Source organism: Podarcis bocagei (assembly GCF_964188305.1).
Source record: "Podarcis bocagei genome assembly, chromosome: 13".
Lineage (NCBI taxonomy): Eukaryota > Metazoa > Chordata > Lepidosauria > Squamata > Lacertidae > Podarcis > Podarcis bocagei.
In genome coordinates this window covers 46,602,321-46,624,796 of record NC_138138.1, presented here as the reverse complement: position 1 = coordinate 46,624,796, position 22,476 = coordinate 46,602,321, and the positions used below count along the sequence as shown (strand labels likewise).

The following is a 22,476-nucleotide window of genomic DNA, read 5'->3' as shown; positions in this document are numbered from 1 at the left end:
TACACGGAAAAGTACGGTGCTTCCCATTGCTTAGAGGAAAGAAAAAGTTAATTCCATTGTTTCACAATGGCCGTTGTTGTTGTCTTTTTTAAAAAAAATAATTAGTGTAAGTGTAAAACCTGTAAATAATTAAAGCACCTTTGTGTTTGATCGGATGAAGTTAATGCTGTCTAAAAAACATTTGACCTGACACTTGAACACACACACACACACACACACACACACACACACACATACATCAAATGCTCAGCAGAAAGTAATCCAAGTTGGTGGCCTGTTTTGGGGGCTTCATTTCTGCTTTGATTTCTCTTTGATCCAGGCAGTTCCCATCATCTCCCAGAGCCGGCAGCTGCTGAAACAGGGCGAGCTGTTGGAGGTGGTTCACCGGGGCACCATCTTTGGCACTAAGCCCAAACTGGTCCCCATTTACTTGTACCTCTTCAACGACCTGCTGCTCATCACCCAGCGGAAGAGGTGAGCTGAAAAACAGCGAGCTGCCTTACAGCGGAGTCAACCAGAGTCTTGCCCCATCTCCCTTGGTATTATGTGCAGGGGCTCTCCAGAGTTTCAGACAGGAGACTTATTCCCAGCCCTACCTGGAGATGCTGGGGATTAAGCCCTGGGGTCTTCTGCATGCAAGTCAGATGCTCTGACCTACAACTCTTGGCTTGTATGGGGTTCAATCCCATGATCTTGGTGGTATCAGCACCAGGCTGAGCTAACACGCTGAATTTTTTTCTCCTTGGCAAGGAGTGGTTGAGTAGGTTGTGCTTGGCCCCCCAACAAAGGAAAGGGCATGCAAATTTTGGACAGGGTCAATATGGGGAAGGGAAGGGATCTTAAGAAGTGACTCATGGGGCAGAGAAGCAGAATCGGGTAGCTGAAAGCCTGCAGCCTGTGATACATTTATACAAATTTTAAGTCTCAGTCAGTTGCCCGCTTTCCAAGCCTGTTGCTTTATTCTCAAGGACTAGAAACTTTAAAAACAAGAAGTTCGGTTTACGAACTTAATCCGTTCCAGAAGTCCGTTCTTAAACCGAAACTGTTCTTAAACCGAGGCGCGCTTTCCCTAATGAGGCCTCCTGGTGTCCTTTGACCATTCGGCTTCCGTTCTTAGACCGAGGTAAAGTTTGCAAACCGGGAGATTACTTCCAGTTTTGCAGAGTTCGTAAGCCGAATCGTTCGTAAACAGGACTGTTCTTAAACCGAGGTACCACTGTGAAGTCAAACCTCGGTTCCTGAATGCCAAAAACCCAGAAGTAAATGCTCCGGTTTTCGAATGATTTTCGGAAGGGGAATGTGCTACTGAACGTGCTACCCTATTGTATTGAGGCTTCTGCTTTCAGTTTTCGGTTGTCGAACACTTCAGAAGTCAAACGGTCTTCCGGAACGGATTACATTCGACAAACGAGGTTTGACTGTAATAATAATAATAATAAGAGCGGAGATTGCCCAAGTGTTGGCTGCTTGTGGGGTGTGAACATGGCAATGCACACACCAGTCTATTTATTCCACTTTGCTGAAGGAATGGCAGCCATTTTTCAAGATGATGTTTTCTGCAAAGAAAGAGGGCTTATATGTACACATTTTGGCTTAGCAGTCCCTCTGCTATAGGTTTTCTCCTCTGCTTCACCCTCTCCTGCAGTTCAGAGCGCTTTGTGGTGCTGGATTATGCCCACCGCTCTCTCGTCCAGGCCCAGGGCTGCTGCGAATCCTCCACAAGCCACAGCGCGGAGAACAGCTTCTACCTGACGCTGCTGGAGAACCACCAAGGACGGAACAGTGACCGGCTCTGCCGTGCCCCAACACAGTGAGTGGCAGAGATCAGGCTGGGCATGGGATTAGGGAAGAAAATGACAACTAGCTAAAGTCCTGGTTCGTACATAATGCAAACCTATGGTTGATTCAACCGTGGTTTCTTACACCATGGCTTTGCATTGCGTGCAGTCTCTGCCCAGGGGTTTCCCTATGGTTCTGATGCATCAAATCACTTTCCAAAAAAACATTTTTGCAGGACCGCAATTGCCTCATCTCTTCCAGAACCAGCCCACCATGGCGAAAGATGCTTTTCATGGATTTGTCATTTGGTTTCAGGTCGGATATGCACCGCTGGATGGGGGCTTTTCCTCGCCATGAATCCCAGTCGGTTGGCAAACAGGAAACCATCTATGAGGACTGGGGTGAGACACATTGGTTTCATGTACACACTGCCTAAAATCCGCTCTTGTCATTACTGCCAGCAGAATTTATTTGCTTGCTTGTTACATTTAGATCCTACCTTTCTTCCAAGGAGTGTGTCCCCCCCCCACCCAAATTTTATCCTCTTGACAACCTTGTGAGATAGGTTAGGCTTAGAGAAGGTGTCTGGCCTAGTTTCAACCACCTGAACTTCACTGCCATGCAAGAATTTGAACTCGGGTCTCCCAGGTCTTGGTCTGAGGCTGTGTACACACTATGCCTCTGGAGCCCATTCAAAGCCCGTTCATTCCCTCAAAGAATTCTGGGCGTCGTAGTATGTTAGGATTTGCTGGGGATTGTAACTCTGTGAGGGGTAAACTACAGGACCCAGAATTCTTTGAGGGGAAAGAGTGTTCCTTGAATGTGCTTGAAGGGTATGTAGTGTATACTTAGCCCGACATGCTAACTGCTTCAGAGGTAGGATTTGAATCAGGATGGTGGTGCTGGGAGGGGGATGGTGGTCAGCCCCCATGTACACTGATTTTCTTGGATTTGTTTATAAAAAATACTTCAATACCACGATTTCATTTTTTTAAAAAATACCAAGTCGGTTTACAGCAATTATACACAGCATACATAACGAAAACCACATCGAGATTTAAAATTATAGATCAGCAGCTAACTGTGACAGGAAATGTTTTTCTTCATGGTCTGTGTAGGCCTCACAATTGTAAGCTGCACAAGCTCACTAATGTAAAATGATGCCTTCACCTTAGAGCTGCGGTTCCCTTCAATTACTGGTAACTAGTAAGTTATTTCTTTGAGGGCAGGACCCTCTTCCCCTTCCTGGCCATGAACCATAACCCCCGAATTCCCAGTGTTCATTTTTTGGTTTTTAAATAAGAAAAAGAGAGCAAGTTTCTAGCGTTTGTAGAACCTGCAATACAAGGCAAAATGTACCATTCTCATTATTTTTGTGTGAGGAACAGGTCTGTGTCCAACCTGCTCTCAGTGTTTAATTTGCCTCCCCCTGGAACTATTCTTGTGGAAGTGTGTGTTCCTTCCTCCATGACTGTGTTTTCAATTATAGGAAGATGATTTTCACCTATATCTGTAAACCTCCCTGTACCCTATGCCAATGCCTCTTTTTCGTTCTTTCCTTCTTTCACCCTCCCTCCTTCCCTCTTTCCTCACAGACTGCCCTCAGGTGCAGTGCATTGAGACCTACTTTGCTGCCCAGGCCGACGAACTGAGCCTAGAGCCTACGGACATTGTCAATGTGCTACGCAAAACCAATGAGGGTATGTGTGTGGTTAGTATCGAAATGCGTGTACATTTAATAGCGAGGTGTTTGGAGTTATCGAATCAGTCTGCAAAAGTGTCACTTATCCCAGATAGATAAAGGGGAGGGGGAAGGTATTCACCACAGAAGGTATGCCATGTTTAAGGTTTTAGGTAGGTTAATTGCCATGTTTAGCTGGATGCGGGTGGCGCTGTGGGTTAAACCACAGAGCCTAGGACTTGCCGATCAGAAGGTTGGCGGTTCGAATCCCCGCAACGGGGTGAGCTCCCTTTGTTCGGTCCCTCGGTCCTGCCAATCTAGCAGTTTGAAAGCACGTCAAAGTGCAAGTAGATAAATAGGTACCACTCCGGTGGGAAGGTAAATGGCGTTTCCGTGCACTGCTCTGGTTCGCCAGAAGTGGCTTAGTCCTGCTGGCCACATGACCCGGAAGCTGTACACCGGCTCCCTTGGCCAATAAAGCGAGATGAGCGCCGCAACCCCAGAGTCGGTAACGACTGGACCTAATGGTCAGGGGTCCCTTTACCTTTACTAATGCCATGTTTAAGGTAGTTAAAACTATGGAATTTGCACCCAGAGGCAACATATGGTTCTGAATCCCAGTTCCTGGAAAACGCAGGTGGGAAGCGTTTGGCTGTGCTCAGATCCACCTTCTGGCCTTTTCACAGGGCATCTGAGAGAACAAGATATTGGACAATATGGACCATTGGGCTAGTCCATCAAAACTCTTTTTAAGTTCTTACAAGGCGGTCCTCCTTCAGTTTTTGACACACACACACTCCCTGCAATCTAGGGCCCACACATTTTATTGATATGCTGCATTCTGACCCCACCCTTCCTGCAAAGCAGCAAGACTGCTCTGGAAGCTTCTGGAAGCTTCAAACCCAACTCCTGGGAGAACCCCCCCTCCCAGTGGCTTTGAAGGCGAGGAAAGGGGTGGGCAGGAAGTGAGAGGCTGACGGGTCTCCTTCCCTTTCCCTCCCCTCTCGTAGGCTGGTATGAGGGCGTCCGCCTGACCGACGGCAAGAAGGGCTGGTTCCCCTCGCGCTACGTGCAGGAGATCACGAACGAGCACGTGCGGCGGCGCAACCTCCGCGAGCGCTACCGCGTCCTGCAGGCCGCCCGCCAACTCCAGCTGACGCGCACCAGCCACACGAAGAGCAAGTACAGTTCGGCCTGAGGCAGCGGGCACAGAGCCACAGAACGAGGATGTTTATCCCAATACTGGGCTCAGACTAAGAGCAACGTCTGCTCTGCTCAGGGCGGGAGAAGCACTGCCACAAAGGGGGGCGCCAAAGATGGCAGCAGTAGGTGGCGCTACAGGGGAAGAAGACCAATATATAGCACATGCCCACAATGCTTCTCGCTCGACATAGACTGTAATGCCACAAGCAGGCCACCGGAGGCGTCAGAGGCACACCACCCAACCTGCCTGCTTTGCCTGCTGTTTGCCAGAAGAGGGCGGTGCTGTCAGCATCTTCAGCTTCATTGCACTGTGCACAGAGCCACTTACGGTTGGTTCAACTGCAAACTCGTCCGAACTCTTCAGCACTTGTCCTGCTTGGTGGGGGAGCTTAATGCCCAGGGCGATGACAGCCAACTTACTCAGCCAGAGGGAGGGGTGGGTAGGTGGGCCGCCTCCAGCAATTCTGCATGGGAAAAAGCTAGATCGCCCCACCCACGCCCATGGCATCATTGCCAGGCCAGATGCATTGAGGTAGATGATTCAGGGGCACCCGCAATGACAACTTTTGTCAGCGCAGGGGTTATTTTTTCCTGTCTGCGCGGGTGGCGCTGTGGTCTAAATAACAGAGCCTAGGGCTTGCCAATCAGAAGGTCGGCAGTTCGAATCCCCGCGACGGGGTGAGCTCCCGTTGCTCCGTCCCTGCTCCTGCCAGCCTAGCAGTTCGAAAGCACGAAGTGCAAGTAGATAAATAGGTACCACTCTGGCAGGAAGGTAAACGGTGTTTCCATGCGCTGCTCTGGTTCACCAGAAGCTGGCCACATCAGCCAGTAAAGCGAGATGAGCACCGCAACCCCAGAGTCGTCCGTGATTGGGCCTAACGGTCAGGGGTCCCTTTACCTTTACCTCCTGCGCTCACAGGGTTAAATTTATGTGCTTTCAAAGACTGGGTCCCTTTTTGACACAGAGAGGAGCAGCTAGTTGGAGCCTCCATTTTCCAACGCCTGTTAACAATGCGGGAGGTGGGCACTCCATTTCAAAGCAGGGTTGCAAGTGTAGTCCGCCTCCTTCCCAGAATCGGATGCCTGAACACAGCACCTTCTTTGGCAGTAAGCTGGAGCAGGATTTGCACACAGCCCCCATCCGCTGGATACAGAGGGTCAGTCAATTCCACGTGTGGGTAAACCGACCCAGAACCTGCCCCAAAGCCTCGTGGGTCTGATGCTGCTTCCCACACCCTACCCCTGGCTCTTGAGGGTGCCCTAACTGTGGGGTTGACCGTGCCTTTTTCTATCAGGCCATGTTAGGAACCTGGGCTTTACCTTTTGCAAAAGTGGGGAATCCCTTCTTCTTGGTGCCATCGGTCTCTGCTAATATTGCAGAGACTCTCCCTGCTGTTCTTCGTCTCAGGGCCCTCTCTCTACCTCAGCGGCTATGCTCCTTGCCAACTAGCGCCCCCGCTTCTCCTTTAGCCCTTGCAGGGGATTGGGGCCTCCTGGCTCTGCCCACATTTCAGGACTCGGCCGCTCATTTCTTCTCCTCCGGCGCTGGCGTCTGATCTGCTTGCCCCCCCTGCCTCCAAATGCATTTCCCTACCGCCAATGTTGCAAGCCTGCCAGAATTTCCTCGGCCTTTCTTGCATCTTCTTCCCTGCTTCCACCCTGGAAACGTGGCCACGGACCGGCTTCTATTTATTATATATGACAGCCTCTTAACTCCTATATCCTAAAGGAGGAGATTTCTGCACCCCCACCAGCTCTGGTAGCATCAAGGAGGTGCGGACGAAAAAGATGTTTAACTTATTCTGTACCATATTTGCCTGCACTGTTGTCTTTTCGTTTTCGTTTTGTGTTTTTCTATCGGAATTGCTTTTTTAAAAAAATGAAGATGATGGAAGAATATTGTGGCAATGGGCTTTTTCTCTACCTGCAAGCAGCTCCTTCTCTGGTGTTTACAGATACTTTTAAAATACTGGTGACATTAGTTTTTCCTATGTCCATGCTCCACCCACATGGGGAGATGAGAACACAGTCTTAGCCAGCCCTGAAGTATCCACTACTGTACCTGTGGCTCTTCTGACCCTTAGGCTTGCTGTTTCCTACATTTAAAGTTTTCTGAGCTCAAGCCCCCTCCCTTTCTAGACAAACAGGGGGAAGACCTGCTATTTTGGATCCACTAGTCTGGAAAAGGACAAGGCTCAATCAGCCTGTCCCGAGAGAGGGGGCCATTCTGCAATGTCAGCATTGGGTGCTAGTGGATTTTTCATCGCCTCCAGGTGCAGAAACACAGCAGCAGGAGCGGTTGCTTTCAACGGGAGGTTGGCAAGTGTGTCTCTGTGTGAGTTGCCGGGCTGGTCTCCTAGCTGGAACAGGCATCCAGATGAGGGAAGCCTATTCTGCTAGAGCAATCTGCTTTTGGTAACCTGCTGCCTGCCAGACGTCTCGGACTGCAATTCCCATCAGCCCCGGCCAACACATTATTAAAGTGGGCAAGGCTGATGAGAACTGTCATCCAGGGGGCAGGGGAAGAAGAGGGCCACATTCCTTTGCCGGGAGGGGGGGTGTATGGAGCATAAATGTTGCTGTTTTAATGCAGGCATAGTTTCCAAACACACTCCCACATCTTCCAGCCAAGAAGAGGCATTGTCAGAGTTCTGGCCAGGCAAAAACATTTGGGGCAAAGCAGGACCAGTGAGGAGTGTGCAGTCTGAGGACTGTTCCAGGGGCCAATTAAGAGATGCCTGGAGGGCCACACTGGTCCCTCCCACGCCTGTTGTAGTCCAGAAATATCTGTTGGGCATCCCTAGTGCATCCAATTCACATACTTTTGAAAGTAAGCCAGTGGGGAGGAAGGGTGTGCCTCTGGTTACAATTCAGAGCGGACATTTCCAGGTTATATAGACCAGCAGTTGGACTTGACAGAAGGCTGCCTCAGATCTTCACAAGGAAATGGTTCCTTAGGCCCCAACGCTCAAGAGTGTCTTTCTCACACATTTGACTGAGAGATCTTAGGCCAAAGCGCTTCCCTTAAAGCAAGGGATCGCCTCTCCCCTCAAATCTGCGGACAGAAAAGAGTCTAGTATAAAAGGTAGATTTATTTGGTGTTCTGTGGAACAGCCACGCCAATAACTTAATGCACGCTTTGTACAGGAAGCAGCCGACGCATGTCCACCCTACCAGCCAGACTAGGCTGAGGGCCAAAAAGAAAAGCCCACAGGATTATGGGAGATTACGCAAGGCCGCTGTCTCACAAGTGCCAGCCAGGCCTTTCCCTCTTCACCCCAGGGGAGGGGAGCTCCTGGCTTAGGCATGCTGACAAATGGAAAAAACATTCCTCCCTCCTGCCCCCAACCAACCACGTTTTCCACATACTGCTAACAAGACATTAGTCACACTTTGCAGATGCCCTGAGAGCGGTGCGTGTGTGTGTCTGGTGCTGCCTTGATCACAGTGTTTAAAATACTTCAAAAATCAAGCATAAAAGGGACCCCTGCTGCTGCATAAGGCAAGCTCTCCTCTGTTGCTGTTCCACCTCAAGGTTAGGCCACAATCCACACCAAACATTTACAGCAATCTTATACCACTTTTTAAAACCGTGGCTCCCCCTCACAAAAGAAACCTAGGAACTATAGTTTGTTAAGGGTGCTGAGAGTTGTTGGGAGACACACACACAGAGCCCCAATTTCCGGAGTTCACTAGGAAGAGGGACTGATTGTTAAACTACCCTGGGAACTGTAGCTGTGTGCAGGGAGGAAGACCACATCTTATATTTAATGCATAAGGGCTTCCATCAATGAATCATGGGAACTGTAGTTTGCCCCCAGAGCTACAATTCCCAGCACCCTCAGCAAACTACAGCTCCCAGGATTCTTTGAGGGAGCATGACTTTTCAAGTGCTATAACCAGCTTTAAATGTATAATATAGGTAAACTTGAAATGTATAGACAAGCCCCTTTTCCCTTCCGTGGGAATTACCGTATTTTTCACCCCATAGGACGCACTTTTTCCCCTCCAAAAATGAAGGGGAAATGTGTGTGCGTCCTATGGGGCGAATGCAGGCTTTCGCTGAAGCCCGGAGAGCGAGAGGCATCGGTGCGCACCGACCCCTCTCGCTCTCCAGGCTTCAGGAAGCTATCCGCAAGCCTTGCAAGCCCGGCAGGAGGTCCCGCCAAGCGCGCGAGGCTTGGGGCGGCAGCCTGTCGCCCGAAGCACAGGGAGCCCTCCGGAGGGTGCCCCGTGCTTCGGGCAGGTGTGCGCAAGGCTTGGGGCGGCAGCCACGGCGGGGGGGGGGAATAATTTTTTTTTATTCATTCCCCCCCCCCAAAAAAAACGAGGTGCGTCCTATGGGCCGGTGCGCCCTATAGGATGAAAAATACGGTAATAGGTTACCTCTCATTAACTTACTTCTCCCTTAATACTGATTTTACCCTGTGCCTATAGGAAGAGAGATTTTTCTCTTCATCCTCCCCCTGCCTCTTTTTTTTAAAAAAAAGTGGTGCAATGAAACGAAGAAACACCTTCCACTTAGATCCTCAACCGCATGCGGTTGGGAATTATAGATGAAAAACACTCTGCAGTTAACACTCTGCAGTTGCTCAGAGGCATTCTTTCACAAAATGCAGCTTCGGTGTAACAAAGACACTCATACAAAAGGTGGGTGGAGGGAAAGAGTGAAGACCTGGGGCAAAAACAGAACAGCAGCAGTACATATATTTGTAGGGAAAAACCCCAGAGGTGCCTTGATTTGAGCAAGGGACTAAAAAATGTTTAGAGAATGATTGTGCTACTGCTAAAACAACTGTATCTCCAGTTGGCTGGGCCATGCTGAGAGAGGGAGGCACTGAAAACACATCCTGAACAGGCGACATTTTGTTAGAGACAACCTGTCATCTTCAACCCACATATTATGGGGTGGGGGGTGGGGAGGTTGGTGGAACGCCACAAGGCAGCAGTGGCTGCTCCCAGCACTAGTAGTGACCCAAAGTTCAGTGCCAGGCAAGGACTGTATCCATCAGCACCGGACGTAGAGTTATTTGTTTCCCTCCATTTTCGAAGGCACCAAGGAAGGCAGCAGCCGAGCCGGAGAGATGGACCCGCCTGCGTCTGCCCCCCCACAAGTCTCTTCCTGCCAGTGTGTTGACCACCACGGCCCACTCACTGCCCCAGGACCAGGGGGGTGGAGCTGGTGTTAGGGGTCCACAAATGAGACCATGATGTAGCGGGTCCCACGGGTGGTGGGCAGTCCTTCGTGGTAGTGGGTGAGGCGTCCAGGATGCAGCAAAGTCCATCCCTTGCGGGGGGATTCCACTTTGCAGTTGTAGCGGATAAATCGGCAGCCGCCTCCCTTCAGGGGGGTGGGGAGAGGAGAAAGAGAGAGAAAAAGTACATCACAAACTGTGTTTGAGGCTCACATGTGCTTGTGTAAAAGGGTGTACAATTGCTGATTTGCACAGCTCAGCAGTTATAAGTACAGACTGTGCACTTGTTGAACTATGAACATGCAGTGTTCGCATTTTTCAGCCAACGAAAGTACAGTATTTATACCTGTGTAAGGTTAAGGTACAGGGACGCGGGTGGCACTGTGGTCTAAACCACAGAGCCTAGGGCTTGCCGATCAGAAGGTCGGCAGTTCGAATCCCCATGACGGGGTGAGCTCCTGTTGCTTGGTCCCAGCTCCTGCCAACCTAGCAGTTCGAAAGCACGTCAAAGTGCAAGTAGATAAATAGGTACTGCTCCGGCAGGAAGGTAAACTGCATTTCCGTGCGCTGCTCTGGTTCGCCAGAAGCGGCTTATTCATGCCACATGACCCGGAAGCTGTACGGCGGCTCCCTCGGCCAGTAAAGCAAGATGACCACAGCAACCCCACAGTCGTCCGCGGCTGGACTAATGGTCAGGGGTCCTTTTACCGTTTAAGGTTAAGGTAAAGGTAAAGGACCCCTGGACGGTTAAGTCCAGTCAAAGGCGACTATGGAGTTGCAGAGCTCATCTCGCTTTCAGGCCAAGGGAGCCGACGTTTGTCTGCAGACAGCTTTCCAGGTCATGTGGTCAGCATGACTAAACTGCTTCTGTCACAACGGGACTCTGTGACGGAAACCAGAGCACATGGAAACGCCGTTTACCTTCCCACCACAGCAATACCTTTTTATCTACTTGCACTGGTATCCTTTTGAACTGCTAGTTCGGCAAGAGCTGGAACAGAGCAACAGGAGCTCACCCCATCGCAGGGATTCAAACCGCTGACCTTCTGATCAGCAAGACCCAGAGGCTCAGTGGTTTAGACCACAGCACCACCTGTACCTTTACCTGTACACACACACACACATACAACCCTGCTCCAACTCCCGCCCTCTAGGGGGTGCTCACCTCGTAGTCGATCCCTTTGTGGTTCAGCGCAACGTTGATGGTGAAAGTGGAGGAATCGTGATGCGGCCGTAGCGAGGGCTGCTCATCCGGGCGGTAGCGGACCATGAAATTCATGATCGCTCGTGCCTGCAGAACGACAGTGAGTCAAGCATTGTCTTGCAGGAGAATGGCAAACTGCACACATACACACCCTCTCCCAAAATAATAGTGGAAATAATTCAGGAATCGCCAGACTTTGCTGCCGTGCCCAGGCTTATAAATAGCCACCAGATGTGAGAAAAAACTTGAAGCTTGCATGAAACTGGAGATGGTCTGATTATGCTCCTCCCCCCTCTGCTTCCAAAGCTTGGAACAGTTTCCTATTCAACTCCCCACTTGGGCTCTTCGCAGCGACCCTTTTCCCAACCCCTCATCTGTGATGTTTCATCAGGCAGGCTGGATGCTTCCTCCTCTGACAAACCCCAGGAGCCGATACCTTAGTGTAGTAGCCGGGATAGAGCTTTTCTGTGACCGGAGCGATGTAGTCCTGCAGGAACTGCAGCCATTCTTTCTCAAAACCAATCTGGTTCATGTGGATATCAACGGTTGGGACATTCTCATAGCCACCAGCCAGCCGGGAATCCTGGGGGAGTCAAAATCGCCGAGGCAAATGGTATTGAGAAACCAGCAGCATACTGGCAAATTCCACCACTGCCTTTTCTAAGATTGTACAATAATCTTATAATAAAACAATAACAACGATTAAGGATGTCGCAAGCCACATCTGCCTCCCCTTGCCCAAAATTTCAAGCTGAAACCTCTCCTGGGAGTGTACGGCCCCCTTCTGCCAAATTTAGCAGGTAAAGGTATATAAAAGAATACATGGTGCTGACAAAGTGGATAGGAAGATGCTTTTCTCCCTTTCTCTTAATACAGTGGTATCTCGGGTTAAGTACTTACCGTATTTTTTGCACCATAACACTCACTTTTTTCCTCCTAGAAAGTAAGGGGAAATTTCTGTGCGTGTTATGGAGGGAATGCCTACGGGTGGCATGCCTACGGATTTTCCTCCTCTAAAAACTATGTGCGTGTTATGGTCGGGTGCGTGTTATAGAGCGAAAAATACGGTAATTCATTCCGGAGGTCCGTTCTTAACCTGAAACTGTTCTTAACCTGAAGCACCACTTTAGCTAATGGGGCCTCCTGCTGCCGCTGCGCTGCCGGAGCACGATTTCTGTTCTTATCCTGAAGCAAAGTTCTTAACCTGAAGCACCATTTCTGGGTTAGCGGAGTCTGTAACCTGAAGCGTATGTAACCTGAAGCGTATGTAACCCAAGGTACCACTGTACTAGAATTCAAGGATAAGGAACATAAGGAAAGACCTGTGGATCAAGTCAAGGACCGATTTAGTCCAGCATCCTGTTCTCAGTGGCCAAGCAGATGCCCATGACGGGGAGCACGCAAGCAGAGCCTGAGGATGTTCCAGGGAAGCTGAAAGTTGGTAGAATCAGGACAGAGGAAAAAGGCAGTAACTTCTTCATGGAGTGTACAGTTAAATTATGGACTGTGCTCTCACAGTGATGGCATCACCAAAACTTAGATGGCTTTAACATAAGATTACAGTGGTACCTCTGGATGCGAACGGGATCTGTTCCGGAATCCTGTTCGCACCCTGAAGCGAACGCAACCCGCATCTGAGCATGCGTGGATCGCAATTTGCCGCTACCGCGCATGCACGCGACATCATTTTGAGCATCTGCGCACGCGCAAGCGGTGAAACCCAGAAATAATGTGCTCCGTTACTTCCGGGTCACTGCGGAGCGCAACCTGAAAATGCTCAACCTGAAGCATATTCAACCCGAGGTATGACTGTATAGAGAAATTCAGGGAGCATAAGGTTATCAACAGCTGCTAGGCCAAGATAGCTGTGTTCTCTGCCTTCCACCTTGGAGGCAGTACACCTCTGAATAATAATAATAATAATAAATGAAAAGGACCCCTGGACGGTTAAGTCCAGTCAAAGTCAACTATGGGGTTTTGGCGCTCATCTCGCTTTCAGGCCAAGGGAGCTGGCGTTTGTCCACAGAGAGTTTTCCAGGTCATGTGGCTAGCATGACTAAACCGCTTCTGGCGCAACAAAACACTGTTACAGAAACCAGAGTGCACGGAAACACCATTTATCTTCCCACCACAGTGGTACCTATTTATCTACTTGCACTGGCGTGCTTTCGAACTGCTAGGTTGGCAGGAGCTGGGACAGAGCAACGGGAGGTCACTCTGTTGTGGGGATTCGAACCGCCAACCTTCTGATCGGCAAGCCCAAGAGGCTCACTGGTTTAGACCACAGCACCACATGCATCCCTACAACCTCTCAATACCAGCAGCTGGAAACCGCACGGTGCATTTGTTTCGCCTCTGTGAGAATAAGGAAAAGTGTCAAGGCTAGATGAGCCTCTGGCCTGATCTAGCAAAGCTCTTCTTTATGTTAGGCACAAAGAAGAAGGGAGGGCTCCCACCTCATGCTTCCCTCCGGACCACTGGCCAAAGTTTTCTGCCTCTTCCACCAGCTCATCACACATCTGGTCGGTGAACACGGGGAACCAATAAACGTCAGGGCAGGGCTGCAAAAGGGAAGAAGGGTTGGCATGAGAGAGAAAGGAGAGTTTCCGAGACACGAGATGCACGATACAAAGGCATGGCAACCAAGAGATGCTTACCTGCTCGTAATAGTCTGCCTCCAACACCTGAGTGTAATTCTCATGGATATATTTCTCCTGCCAATCCTAAACAAAAGAGGTGGGGGACAGAGACATTAAGGGATCCGGGGAGTACATCTTGGATTTCCCCAAATGACAAGGAGCAAGTTCCTAGACCTCATGGCTGCAAAGAAATGCTAAAAAAATAATAACCCAGCATATAGCAGCAGAGACACTGGGCTCTTAACTGGCACTCAGATCCGATAAGCACCGTGTGGCCGGTTTGGGGGGCTGCCATTTTTATTTCCCACTGTACACCAGCACGACATCACTTCAGGGATACTAAAAGGGCAGACCTCAGCTGGGCAGAAGCCATTTACGATTTCCCACAATCCTAGGAGAACGCCAAATCAAGACATTGTGGTAAATTTTTAGGTAAGTGTGCAGCTTCAGGGAGGTCCCCCAATGTGGGACAGTGGCCACAAGATGGCGCTTGGCTAGGCCCCCCAAAAAACTTGTGGGAAGATGGGTAGCGGGAGGGGAGCCATCACACCCCAGTGAATTGTGGAATGACGGAAGGCAGGAAAATGGACTGCTTCTCACCAGGGGATTCTCAGAGATCTGCCTGAGGTCAGGATATAGGTGGGATATGTTGTATCTGGCGGTGGATATGAGGCGCCCAAACTCGTCCCGGTTACTGATGTGAAGGAAGATGCCCTGGGGGAGGGAATAGATAGTTAAAATTTGGATAAGTAGAAAAAAGTTACCACACCTACCGTCCACCCCAAATACATGCATCCTGGAAGGCCACAGAAGTGCTCCCCCAAACCCCCCACACCGTATTTTTCGCTCCATAAGACGCACCTAATTTTTAGAGGAGGAAAGGGGAAAAGCCCCGTTTTGGGGCAGAATCAGCTCACAGTTGTGCAGCTTCTTTTGCAAAGGGGAAAAGCCCCTTTTTTGAGGATCAGCTCAAAGTTGTTGAGCTAACTTTGCAAAGGGAAAAAAATCCTGTTTTTATGGGGTTCAACTCACAGCTCTGCAGCTTCTTTAGGAAAGGAAAGTTTCCAGACAGATAATCTAATCAGCCAGTCACATGTCGCTGGGGAAACAAACACCCTCCGCCTGCAGAACATTCAACAATGGAGGCCTGGGCAAGGGGGCGGAGCCAGAAAGGGAGCCAGCGATCGACCACACATTCACTCCATAAGACGCACAGACATTTCCCCTTACTTTTTAGGAGGAAAAAAGTGAATCTTATGGAGCAAAAATACGTTAATTGTATGGTTATATGTGTTCTGCAATATCACAGAATTTTGCTATTGAGAACATCATTCACGGTGTAGAGAACCTTAAAAGGTAAAGGGACCCCTGACCATTAGGTCCAGTCGTGGCTGACTCTGGGGTTGCGGCGCTCATCTCGCTTTATTGGCTGAGGGAGCTGGCGTACAGCTTCCGGGTCATGTGGCCAGCATAACTAAGCCGCTTCTGGCGAACCAGAGCAGCGCATGGAAACGCTATTTACCTTCCTGCCGGAGCAGTACCTATTTATCTTCTTGCACTTTGACGTGCTTTCAAACTGCTAGGTTGGCAGGACCGAGGGACCGAACAAAGGGAGCTCACCCCGTCACAGGGATTCGAACCGCCAACCTTCTGACCGGCAAGTCCTAGGCTCTGTGGTTTAACCCACAGCGCCACCCGCGTCCCTTGTAGAGAACCTTAGGTGGTGGTTTTTGGTTTTGGTTTTTTTTTTAAAAAAGAGGTTTCTAGCCTTTAAGATTGGGCAGACAGAACTGAAAGCCAGGACAGTGAACCAGCAGTGAAACTCCCCAAAGTAGGACAGAGCTTCTGTTAATATTTTGACTTTCCTCAAAAGTGCTAGGTGTAGAATAAATTTATGCAAACCCAGGAAAACATGTCGGGTTTGCACCATCACTGGAAGAGACAGAACACAGCTTTCAGAAGTGCAGAGTCTGGGGAGATCTTGATTCATGGGATGTCTGGGAGGCAAAACGTTCCTTACCTTCTCCCGCACAGTCTTGCAAAAGGCCATGTCTGGGTCCGTGTCGTCCAAGGTGAAGACGTTGCGCTGGGGCAGCTCCTGGCGCAGAGTTTCCCCTCGCAGCAAATAGGCCTGAGAGATGTAGGGGACGTTCCACACTCCGCTGTAGGAAGAGAAGAGAGAGAGGAGAATTCTCAGTAAGAAGGTAAGTGGCCAACGTTTTCTATTCTGCCCTCTAGTCGTCGCATGTGGCAGATTCCCTTCCTCCGCAGTTCGCCTTCTTCCCAAAACTATTCGTTTCGCTGGCAGATCTATGTAACTTACATAAGTTATGCAACTATGAAAAAGAAAATTCCTCTTCCCTCCTGTCCCTTCTTTCCTTTTGTGTCATGTCACTGTAAGCCTGTGGGCAGGAACTGCCTTGTTTAAATGAACTGCAAGTAAGCCGCACAGGGAACTTTTTTGCTGAAGAGCTGGGCACAAGAAGAGCGTGCTGGATCAGGCCAATATAATATAATATAATAATAACAATATAACAATAATAACAATAATAATAATAATAATAATAATAATAATAATAATAATAATAATAATAATAATTTATTTATACCCCGCCCTTCCCGGTTCAAAAACCAGGCTCAGGGTGGCTAACAACAAATTTAAAACACTTAATTATAAAAGCAGCATAAAATACAGTATAAAAACATGAATAACAATAAAAATCAAAAATCAATTTAGGGGAAATAAGCATTAGATAATCCCCAGGGCTAGCTGGCTGAATTGGTCCTACTTGGGCCAGCGAGGAGGTCAGGGGAGAATTAGCTGTGGGGTCTCAGAGTGGGTGATCTTCATAAAAGGGGAGGGGGAGGGAAGAGAAGGGAAATAAAAGATCAGGCTGAATTCAAATTAAAGGCCATGCGGAATAGCTCTGTCTTACAGGCCCGACGGAAGGAGGTTAAGTCCTGAAGGGCCCTAGTCTCATGGGGCAGAGCATTCCACCAGGTCGGAGCCATCACTGAAAAGGCCCTGGCCCTGGCGGAGGATAGTCCGGGATCTCTAAACTATGGTTGTTCATGGACCTTAAGGTCTTTTGCGGGGCATACCAGGAGAGGAGGTCCCGTAGATAGCCCACCTTTGGCCCATCCACATGCTGTTTGGGGCCCACTTCATAACTTTTTTCGGGTACATATCTGTATTTTGGCTGTGCCGCTGTTGTGACCCACCTTATCTCAGGCCATGACCCAGCAAGGGGTCCCAAGCCCTCAGCTTAAAGACCAAAAGCTTTAAATATACGAATGAAAATTTTGGGAGCGAAGCAGAACCCTCCTATATTAATACCACTCCAAGATCTTCAGATGAAGAGCAGTGCATAAATTTAATAAATAAACACTAATAATAATTCTTCTTCCCACCCGGTTCTGACCACGACTCACATCCTCTTGCCCTGGACCAATTCCACGTAGTCCTCTGAGCGCGCGTAATATTCATCGGGGCTCAGGGCCCCCCAGAAGTTGGACCAAAGCTTGCCGTGGCGCGACATCATCGGAGCGATTACCTTCCTGGATCGCGGAGGGCGAAAGAAGCAAAAGAGAAGTCGTTGATGGGGAGATGGGGGGCAGGAGAAATGCTGTACAAATGGTTTTATAAAAGGCTCCAGAGGAGGGAAAGGGAAGCATTGCTTACTTGTTCTCCTGGATCAATATCTGCAAGATATCCGGGTTTGCCACGACCACGTCAGCATCCAGGCTAAAGTAGTAGTCACAGGTGGGGTCTTGGCGGCAGAGGTCCCTGTTGCACACGAATAAATTGTCAGAACGGGTTGAGAACATTTCTATTCTTACGGGAGAAAATTCCACAGTTTAACTACGGACTTTTACTGCCTTCCTCTGCTTTTACTTACATGGCCATGTCTCTCGCCTCCCCTTGGCTCAGCTCCTCCTCTGGACCGACAAGCTTGATGCTCTCAAAGGCCCCACGAAGCTGCTCCCACTCGGCTTCGATGTGCGGCTCATGATACACCTCCTGCAAAACGTTGGGACATGTTAAATGAGCCTCCCTAGCAGGGAAGCAGTCTCCCTGGCGTTGCCACATTCTGACAAAGCAGATAGTTCCTGCGCCTTTACATCCAGGCCAGAACAGGAGATCAAAATGCCACAGATGCAGCGGAACCTCAGAATGCCTGGGTTCAAAAAATCCCCCCCCAACAAACCTGTCACATCAGTGCCATACATTTAAAGCTCTATTCTACCACTTTAGACACTCCTGGCTTCTCACAAAGCATCCTGGGAAAGTGTGGTTTGTTGACGGAGCTGAGAGCTGTGAGGTGAACCCTCGTTCGCCTCTCAGAACTACAATTCCCCGAGTTCCCCGGGAAGAAGGATTGTCAAACCAGTCTGGGAAACAGATTCAGGTAGGTAGCAGTGTTGGTCTGATGCAGTAGAAATACATAAATAATGATAATAATAATAATAATAATAATAATAATTGTCCTGTAGCACCTTAGAGACCAACTAAGTTTGTTCTTGGTATAAGCTTTTGTGTGCATGCACACGGAAGCTTATAGCAAGAACAAACTTAGTTGGTCTCTAAGGTGCTCTGGACAATTTTTAAATTTTTTAATATATTCAATCTGGGAAATGTAGCTCGGCAAAGGAAATAGGGGTCTCCTAGCAATTCTCAGTGTTCATAGCAAACTACAGTTCCCAGTATGCTTTGAGGGAAGCCGTAACTGTTAAAGTTGGTATCATAGTGCTTTAAATGTCTAGTTCAGAGACCGCCACCAGTTACCTAGCTTATTAATTTGCCTGGAGGCACTGATACGTATCAGTATTTTAACTCTTCAAATGACTTAAGATATTGTTGTTAATTTTCCTTAGTGATAATTTTATCCCTTTATCATTTTGTAAACTACTTTGAGGTGTTCTTTTTTTTTTTTACAGTCAAGGAGCATATAAATTTTACAAAGCAAATAAAATAAATAATTAGGGCATCACATGCAAATCAGCATATGCAAATTTGTGCCATGGGTCCCAAGTCCTTTAAAAAGCTATGACAACTCTCCCCCCCCCCCATGCTGTTTATCTGATGGTCTAATTAGACCTGAGCTTTAGATGTAAAATGAGGATTAGCCTACAGTTAGGGACAGCACAAAATACCTCACCTTTGCAGGGTGTGTGTGTACACAACTCACGTGATTGTGGATGAAGAGCTGGAGATGAGAGTATGGATAATTCAAGGTCAAGAGACGCTGAAGAAACTGAGGCAGAAAGGGTGTGGGCTGCTCGATGAACACACCCAGAAGCACACGTGGATACGATTCTTCCTGCAAAAAGGAGAGGGAACAGGAAAGGTGAGCTCAACTATGAACCTCCAGAAGCCCACTCTCAAACACTCCTCTCGCAGGGACCAGCAAGGTGAGGCAGTTGCCTCAGGTGAAAGAAGCAATGGAGGGTGTGTGTGCCCCTAGGCTTTGCTTCCTGCCTCCAAGTAGACCTACCAACCCCAGATATAGAAGAGGGCATCATCTCATCGACAGCAGCTCAGTTCGCTTCTGTATGAGGAGCAAGAGGGAAGCCATTTTGTCCTTTGCCTCAGGCGGTCAAAAAATGTCTTGGGCTGGCCTTGCCGCTCCCTCAACACCTTCCCCCGCCTCCAGCCTCACAGCTGACTCTTCTGCATCCCGATTCATCATCCGACTCACCGGTAAGCCTGACAGATCCAAGAGGCCTTCGTCACAAACTTCGCAGCCCCCCTCATAGGTCCAGGTGTTGGGGATGTAGTTTCCCAGATAGTTCAGCTGCAGCTGCAGGAATGGAAGGAGAAGGCAAGAACACCAGTCAGCAAGATGAGGGGAGGGGAAAAAATAGAGGACAGTTGCCCCAAACACCCCCCAACCTGAATTCTTCTTTGTGGGTTTTGCCACCATGAGTAATGTAAGCTTGGGAGCCTGCTTCCCTTCCCAGATATCGGACAATGTTTCAAGACTGGTTTGGCTACAAAGCCCAGAGGCAAATTGAAATGCGGCATCCATATTGTTTATTTGTGCTTTTATCCTGCTTTTCTTCTGTCCGTTGGCCTAAGTGGGGTGTCCCATCCAGACACGGACCAAGCATGGACCTGCTTAGCTTCAGCAAGCTGACTGCAGACTCCCAGCCCCAAGGAATAAGGTCTTCTTCGACCAAGGCACATGGCCAGGAGAGGAGCAGTTCAAATACCTTGGTGGGCCCGTTGCCATGGATGACGACAGGAAAGGTGTCGTAAGCGACGTTCCGGGCGCGCACTCGGGTCCGTTCGAATTTCAGAACTACCTCGTCTGTTAAGCAAGGAGGATGGAATAAAGAGTATGGGACAAACCAAATCTCTGCTTCCCAAACGAAACACCATGTTTCCCCTTGCAGAAATGTCCACCACACAGTGGGAATTATTGCAATCTGCAGCTTGCCTCGTGACTATGAAGTTTCAAATAGTGCCACTGTATTCTGCTCTGGTCAGACCTCACCTGGAGTACTGTGTCCAGTTCTGGGCACCACAGTTCAAGAAGGACACTGACAAACTGGAACGTGTCCAGAGGAGGGCAACCAAAATGGTCAAAGGCCTGGAAACGATGCCTTATGAGGAACGGCTAAGGGAGCTGGGCATGTTTAGCCTGGAGAAGAGGAGGTTAAGGGGTGATATGATAGCCATGTTCAAATATATAAAAGGATGTCACATAGAGGAGGGAGAAAGGTTGTTTTCTGCTGCTCCAGAGAAGTGGACACGGAGCAATGGATCCAAACTACAAGAAAGAAGATTCCACCTAAACATTAGGAAGAACTTCCTGACAGTAAGAGCTGTTCGACAGTGGAATTTGCTGCCAAGGAGTGTGGTGGAGTCTCCTACTTTGGAGGTCTTTAAGCAGAGGCTTGACAACCATATGTCAGGAGTGCTCTGATGGTGTTTCCTGCTTGCAGGGGGTTGGACTCGATGGCCCTTGTGGTCTCTTCCAACTCTATGATTCTATTCTAAACATGCAGATCAGGGGGAGCTAGGCAACATTTGCACCATACATTTAAATGGGAATGTACCACATTTTAAAGCATCACGATACCACTTTAAAGTCATAGCTTACCCCCAAAAAAGCATTCTGGGAAATGAAGTTTGTTAAGGATGCTGAGAAGACCTCTCGTCCCCTCACAGAGCTACCATCAAGCCCTCTTCCCAGGGAATTCTGGGAATTGTAGCTCTGGAATAGGGGCCTCCAAGCAGCACCCTTAGCAAACTACAGCTCCCAGAATCCTTTGGGGGAAACCGCGACTGTTTAAGGTGGTATCACGGTGCTGTAAATGTACGGTTCTGGCTGCCCTACTGATGTTTTCACTCATAGACAACCGGAACGCTGCTACAGAAAATATCAACTCACCGATGGCGCCATTCAGGTTTTGGAAGATTTTTGACTTATGATCCAGCGTGATCTTATGTTTCTCCTAGGGAGACAGGAAGGAGGAGATAAGAACAGAAGCCTACCCTTACATAATCATAATCTTCCATCAAAACGCTACAATGACAAAGCACCCATCGAGTGCCACTATAAACACAAATCCAGCAAGGATTTATATGTCCTATCTATTTATAAATGCAGTGTGCTTGCAGTATCAGACTAGGACCTGGGAGAAACAGGGTTCAATCCCCAGTCAGCCATGAGACTCACCCACCCTGTGGAACTCCCTCCCACCAGATGTCAAAGAGAAGAACAACTACCAGACTTTTAGAAGACATCTGAAGGCAGCCCTGTTTAGGGAAGATTTTAATGTTTAACAGACCACTGTATTTTAATACTTTGTTGGAAGCCGCCCAGGGTGGCTGGGGAGACCCAGGCAGATGGGCGGGGTATAAATAATAAATTATTATTACTATTATTATCATCATCATCACCATCATCCCACCCTACCTCACAGGGTTGTTGTGAGGATTAAACAAGGAGGGGGTAGAACTAAAAATACCACCTTGACCTCCTTGAGGGGAAAGGTGGGATATAGGGGCAACAAATAAACAAATAATAAATGTCCATTGCTTTCCATTGCGACGGTGTCCTTTCTTTTAGCAGATCAAGATGATCAGGTGAGAGCAAAAACTGCAAGGGTTTTAGCGGGGGCAATTAGAATAAGATCTATTACAGTTTTATCTTGGCTTTCGAACAGCCTAGTTCTTGAATGTTTTGGCTCCCGAACGATCGAAACCTGGAAGTGACTGTTCCGGTTTTCGAGCGTTCTTTTGGAAGCTGAACATCCAATGCGGCTTCCGATTGGCTGCAGGAGTTTCCTGCAGCCAATCAGAAGTCACACTTTGGTTTTCAAATGCTTTGGAAGTCAAACGGACTTCCGGAACGGATTCTGTTCGACTTCCAAGGTACAACTGCATTTGATTATTGACGTAACCCCTTTAAAATGTATTTTCTATAGTTACATTTCTACCTCTATCTTCAGTACATTTTATTTTATATTATTTTATTTTATTTTATTTTATTGCTAATGGCTAGTGGCTGATACAAATAAAGATTCTTCTGATTCTTGCTTTCCATGCGTCTGCTCAGAGCATGATGGGACATTGGATAGAAAGCTTTATTTACCTATTAAAAATGGGTAACCTGCCTTTCTGTGAAGTGGTGAACAAGGTCCGTCCCATCCCAAGACTTTAGCTCCCAGCTTTTGAGCCAGAGAAATGAATGTGCAGAGTTTTTCTGAGAATCCGGTCCTGCTGCTTTGCAAGGGCATCAGATTTCCGTTTCCCGGCTGCTGCTG

At 48.6% G+C, this 22,476-nt stretch overlaps 2 protein-coding genes across 6 annotated transcripts in view; one reads left to right on the top strand and one right to left on the bottom strand.

Annotated features, from left to right (window-relative positions):
* ARHGEF15 (Rho guanine nucleotide exchange factor 15) overlaps positions 1 to 6,560 on the top strand; it is a 59,993-nt gene extending 53,433 nt beyond the window's left edge. For all 5 annotated transcript variants that reach the window (XM_081167776.1, XM_081167778.1, XM_081167775.1 and 2 more), the window contains exons 12-16: positions 320 to 474; positions 1,646 to 1,810; positions 2,095 to 2,180; positions 3,375 to 3,479; positions 4,471 to 6,560. In XM_081167776.1, coding sequence (XP_081023902.1) covers positions 320 to 474; positions 1,646 to 1,810; positions 2,095 to 2,180; positions 3,375 to 3,479; positions 4,471 to 4,658 — 699 coding nt within the window. In that variant the 3' untranslated portion in view covers positions 4,659 to 6,560. The remainder of the gene's footprint in view (positions 1 to 319; positions 475 to 1,645; positions 1,811 to 2,094; positions 2,181 to 3,374; positions 3,480 to 4,470) is intronic.
* Positions 6,561 to 7,735: 1,175 nt separating this feature from the next.
* PLOD3 (procollagen-lysine,2-oxoglutarate 5-dioxygenase 3) overlaps positions 7,736 to 22,476 on the bottom strand; it is a 34,728-nt gene continuing 19,987 nt past the window's right edge. The window contains exons 5-18 of the mRNA XM_081168283.1: positions 21,099 to 21,162; positions 19,915 to 20,012; positions 19,401 to 19,502; positions 18,891 to 19,022; positions 17,601 to 17,722; positions 17,384 to 17,488; positions 17,134 to 17,259; positions 15,722 to 15,863; positions 14,302 to 14,415; positions 13,720 to 13,785; positions 13,519 to 13,623; positions 11,499 to 11,645; positions 11,024 to 11,149; positions 7,736 to 10,004 (exon numbers count right to left, since the gene is read on the bottom strand). Of these exons, the coding sequence (XP_081024409.1) occupies positions 9,849 to 10,004; positions 11,024 to 11,149; positions 11,499 to 11,645; positions 13,519 to 13,623; positions 13,720 to 13,785; positions 14,302 to 14,415; positions 15,722 to 15,863; positions 17,134 to 17,259; positions 17,384 to 17,488; positions 17,601 to 17,722; positions 18,891 to 19,022; positions 19,401 to 19,502; positions 19,915 to 20,012; positions 21,099 to 21,162 (1,605 nt within the window). The 3' untranslated portion in view covers positions 7,736 to 9,848. The remainder of the gene's footprint in view (positions 10,005 to 11,023; positions 11,150 to 11,498; positions 11,646 to 13,518; positions 13,624 to 13,719; positions 13,786 to 14,301; positions 14,416 to 15,721; positions 15,864 to 17,133; positions 17,260 to 17,383; positions 17,489 to 17,600; positions 17,723 to 18,890; positions 19,023 to 19,400; positions 19,503 to 19,914; positions 20,013 to 21,098; positions 21,163 to 22,476) is intronic.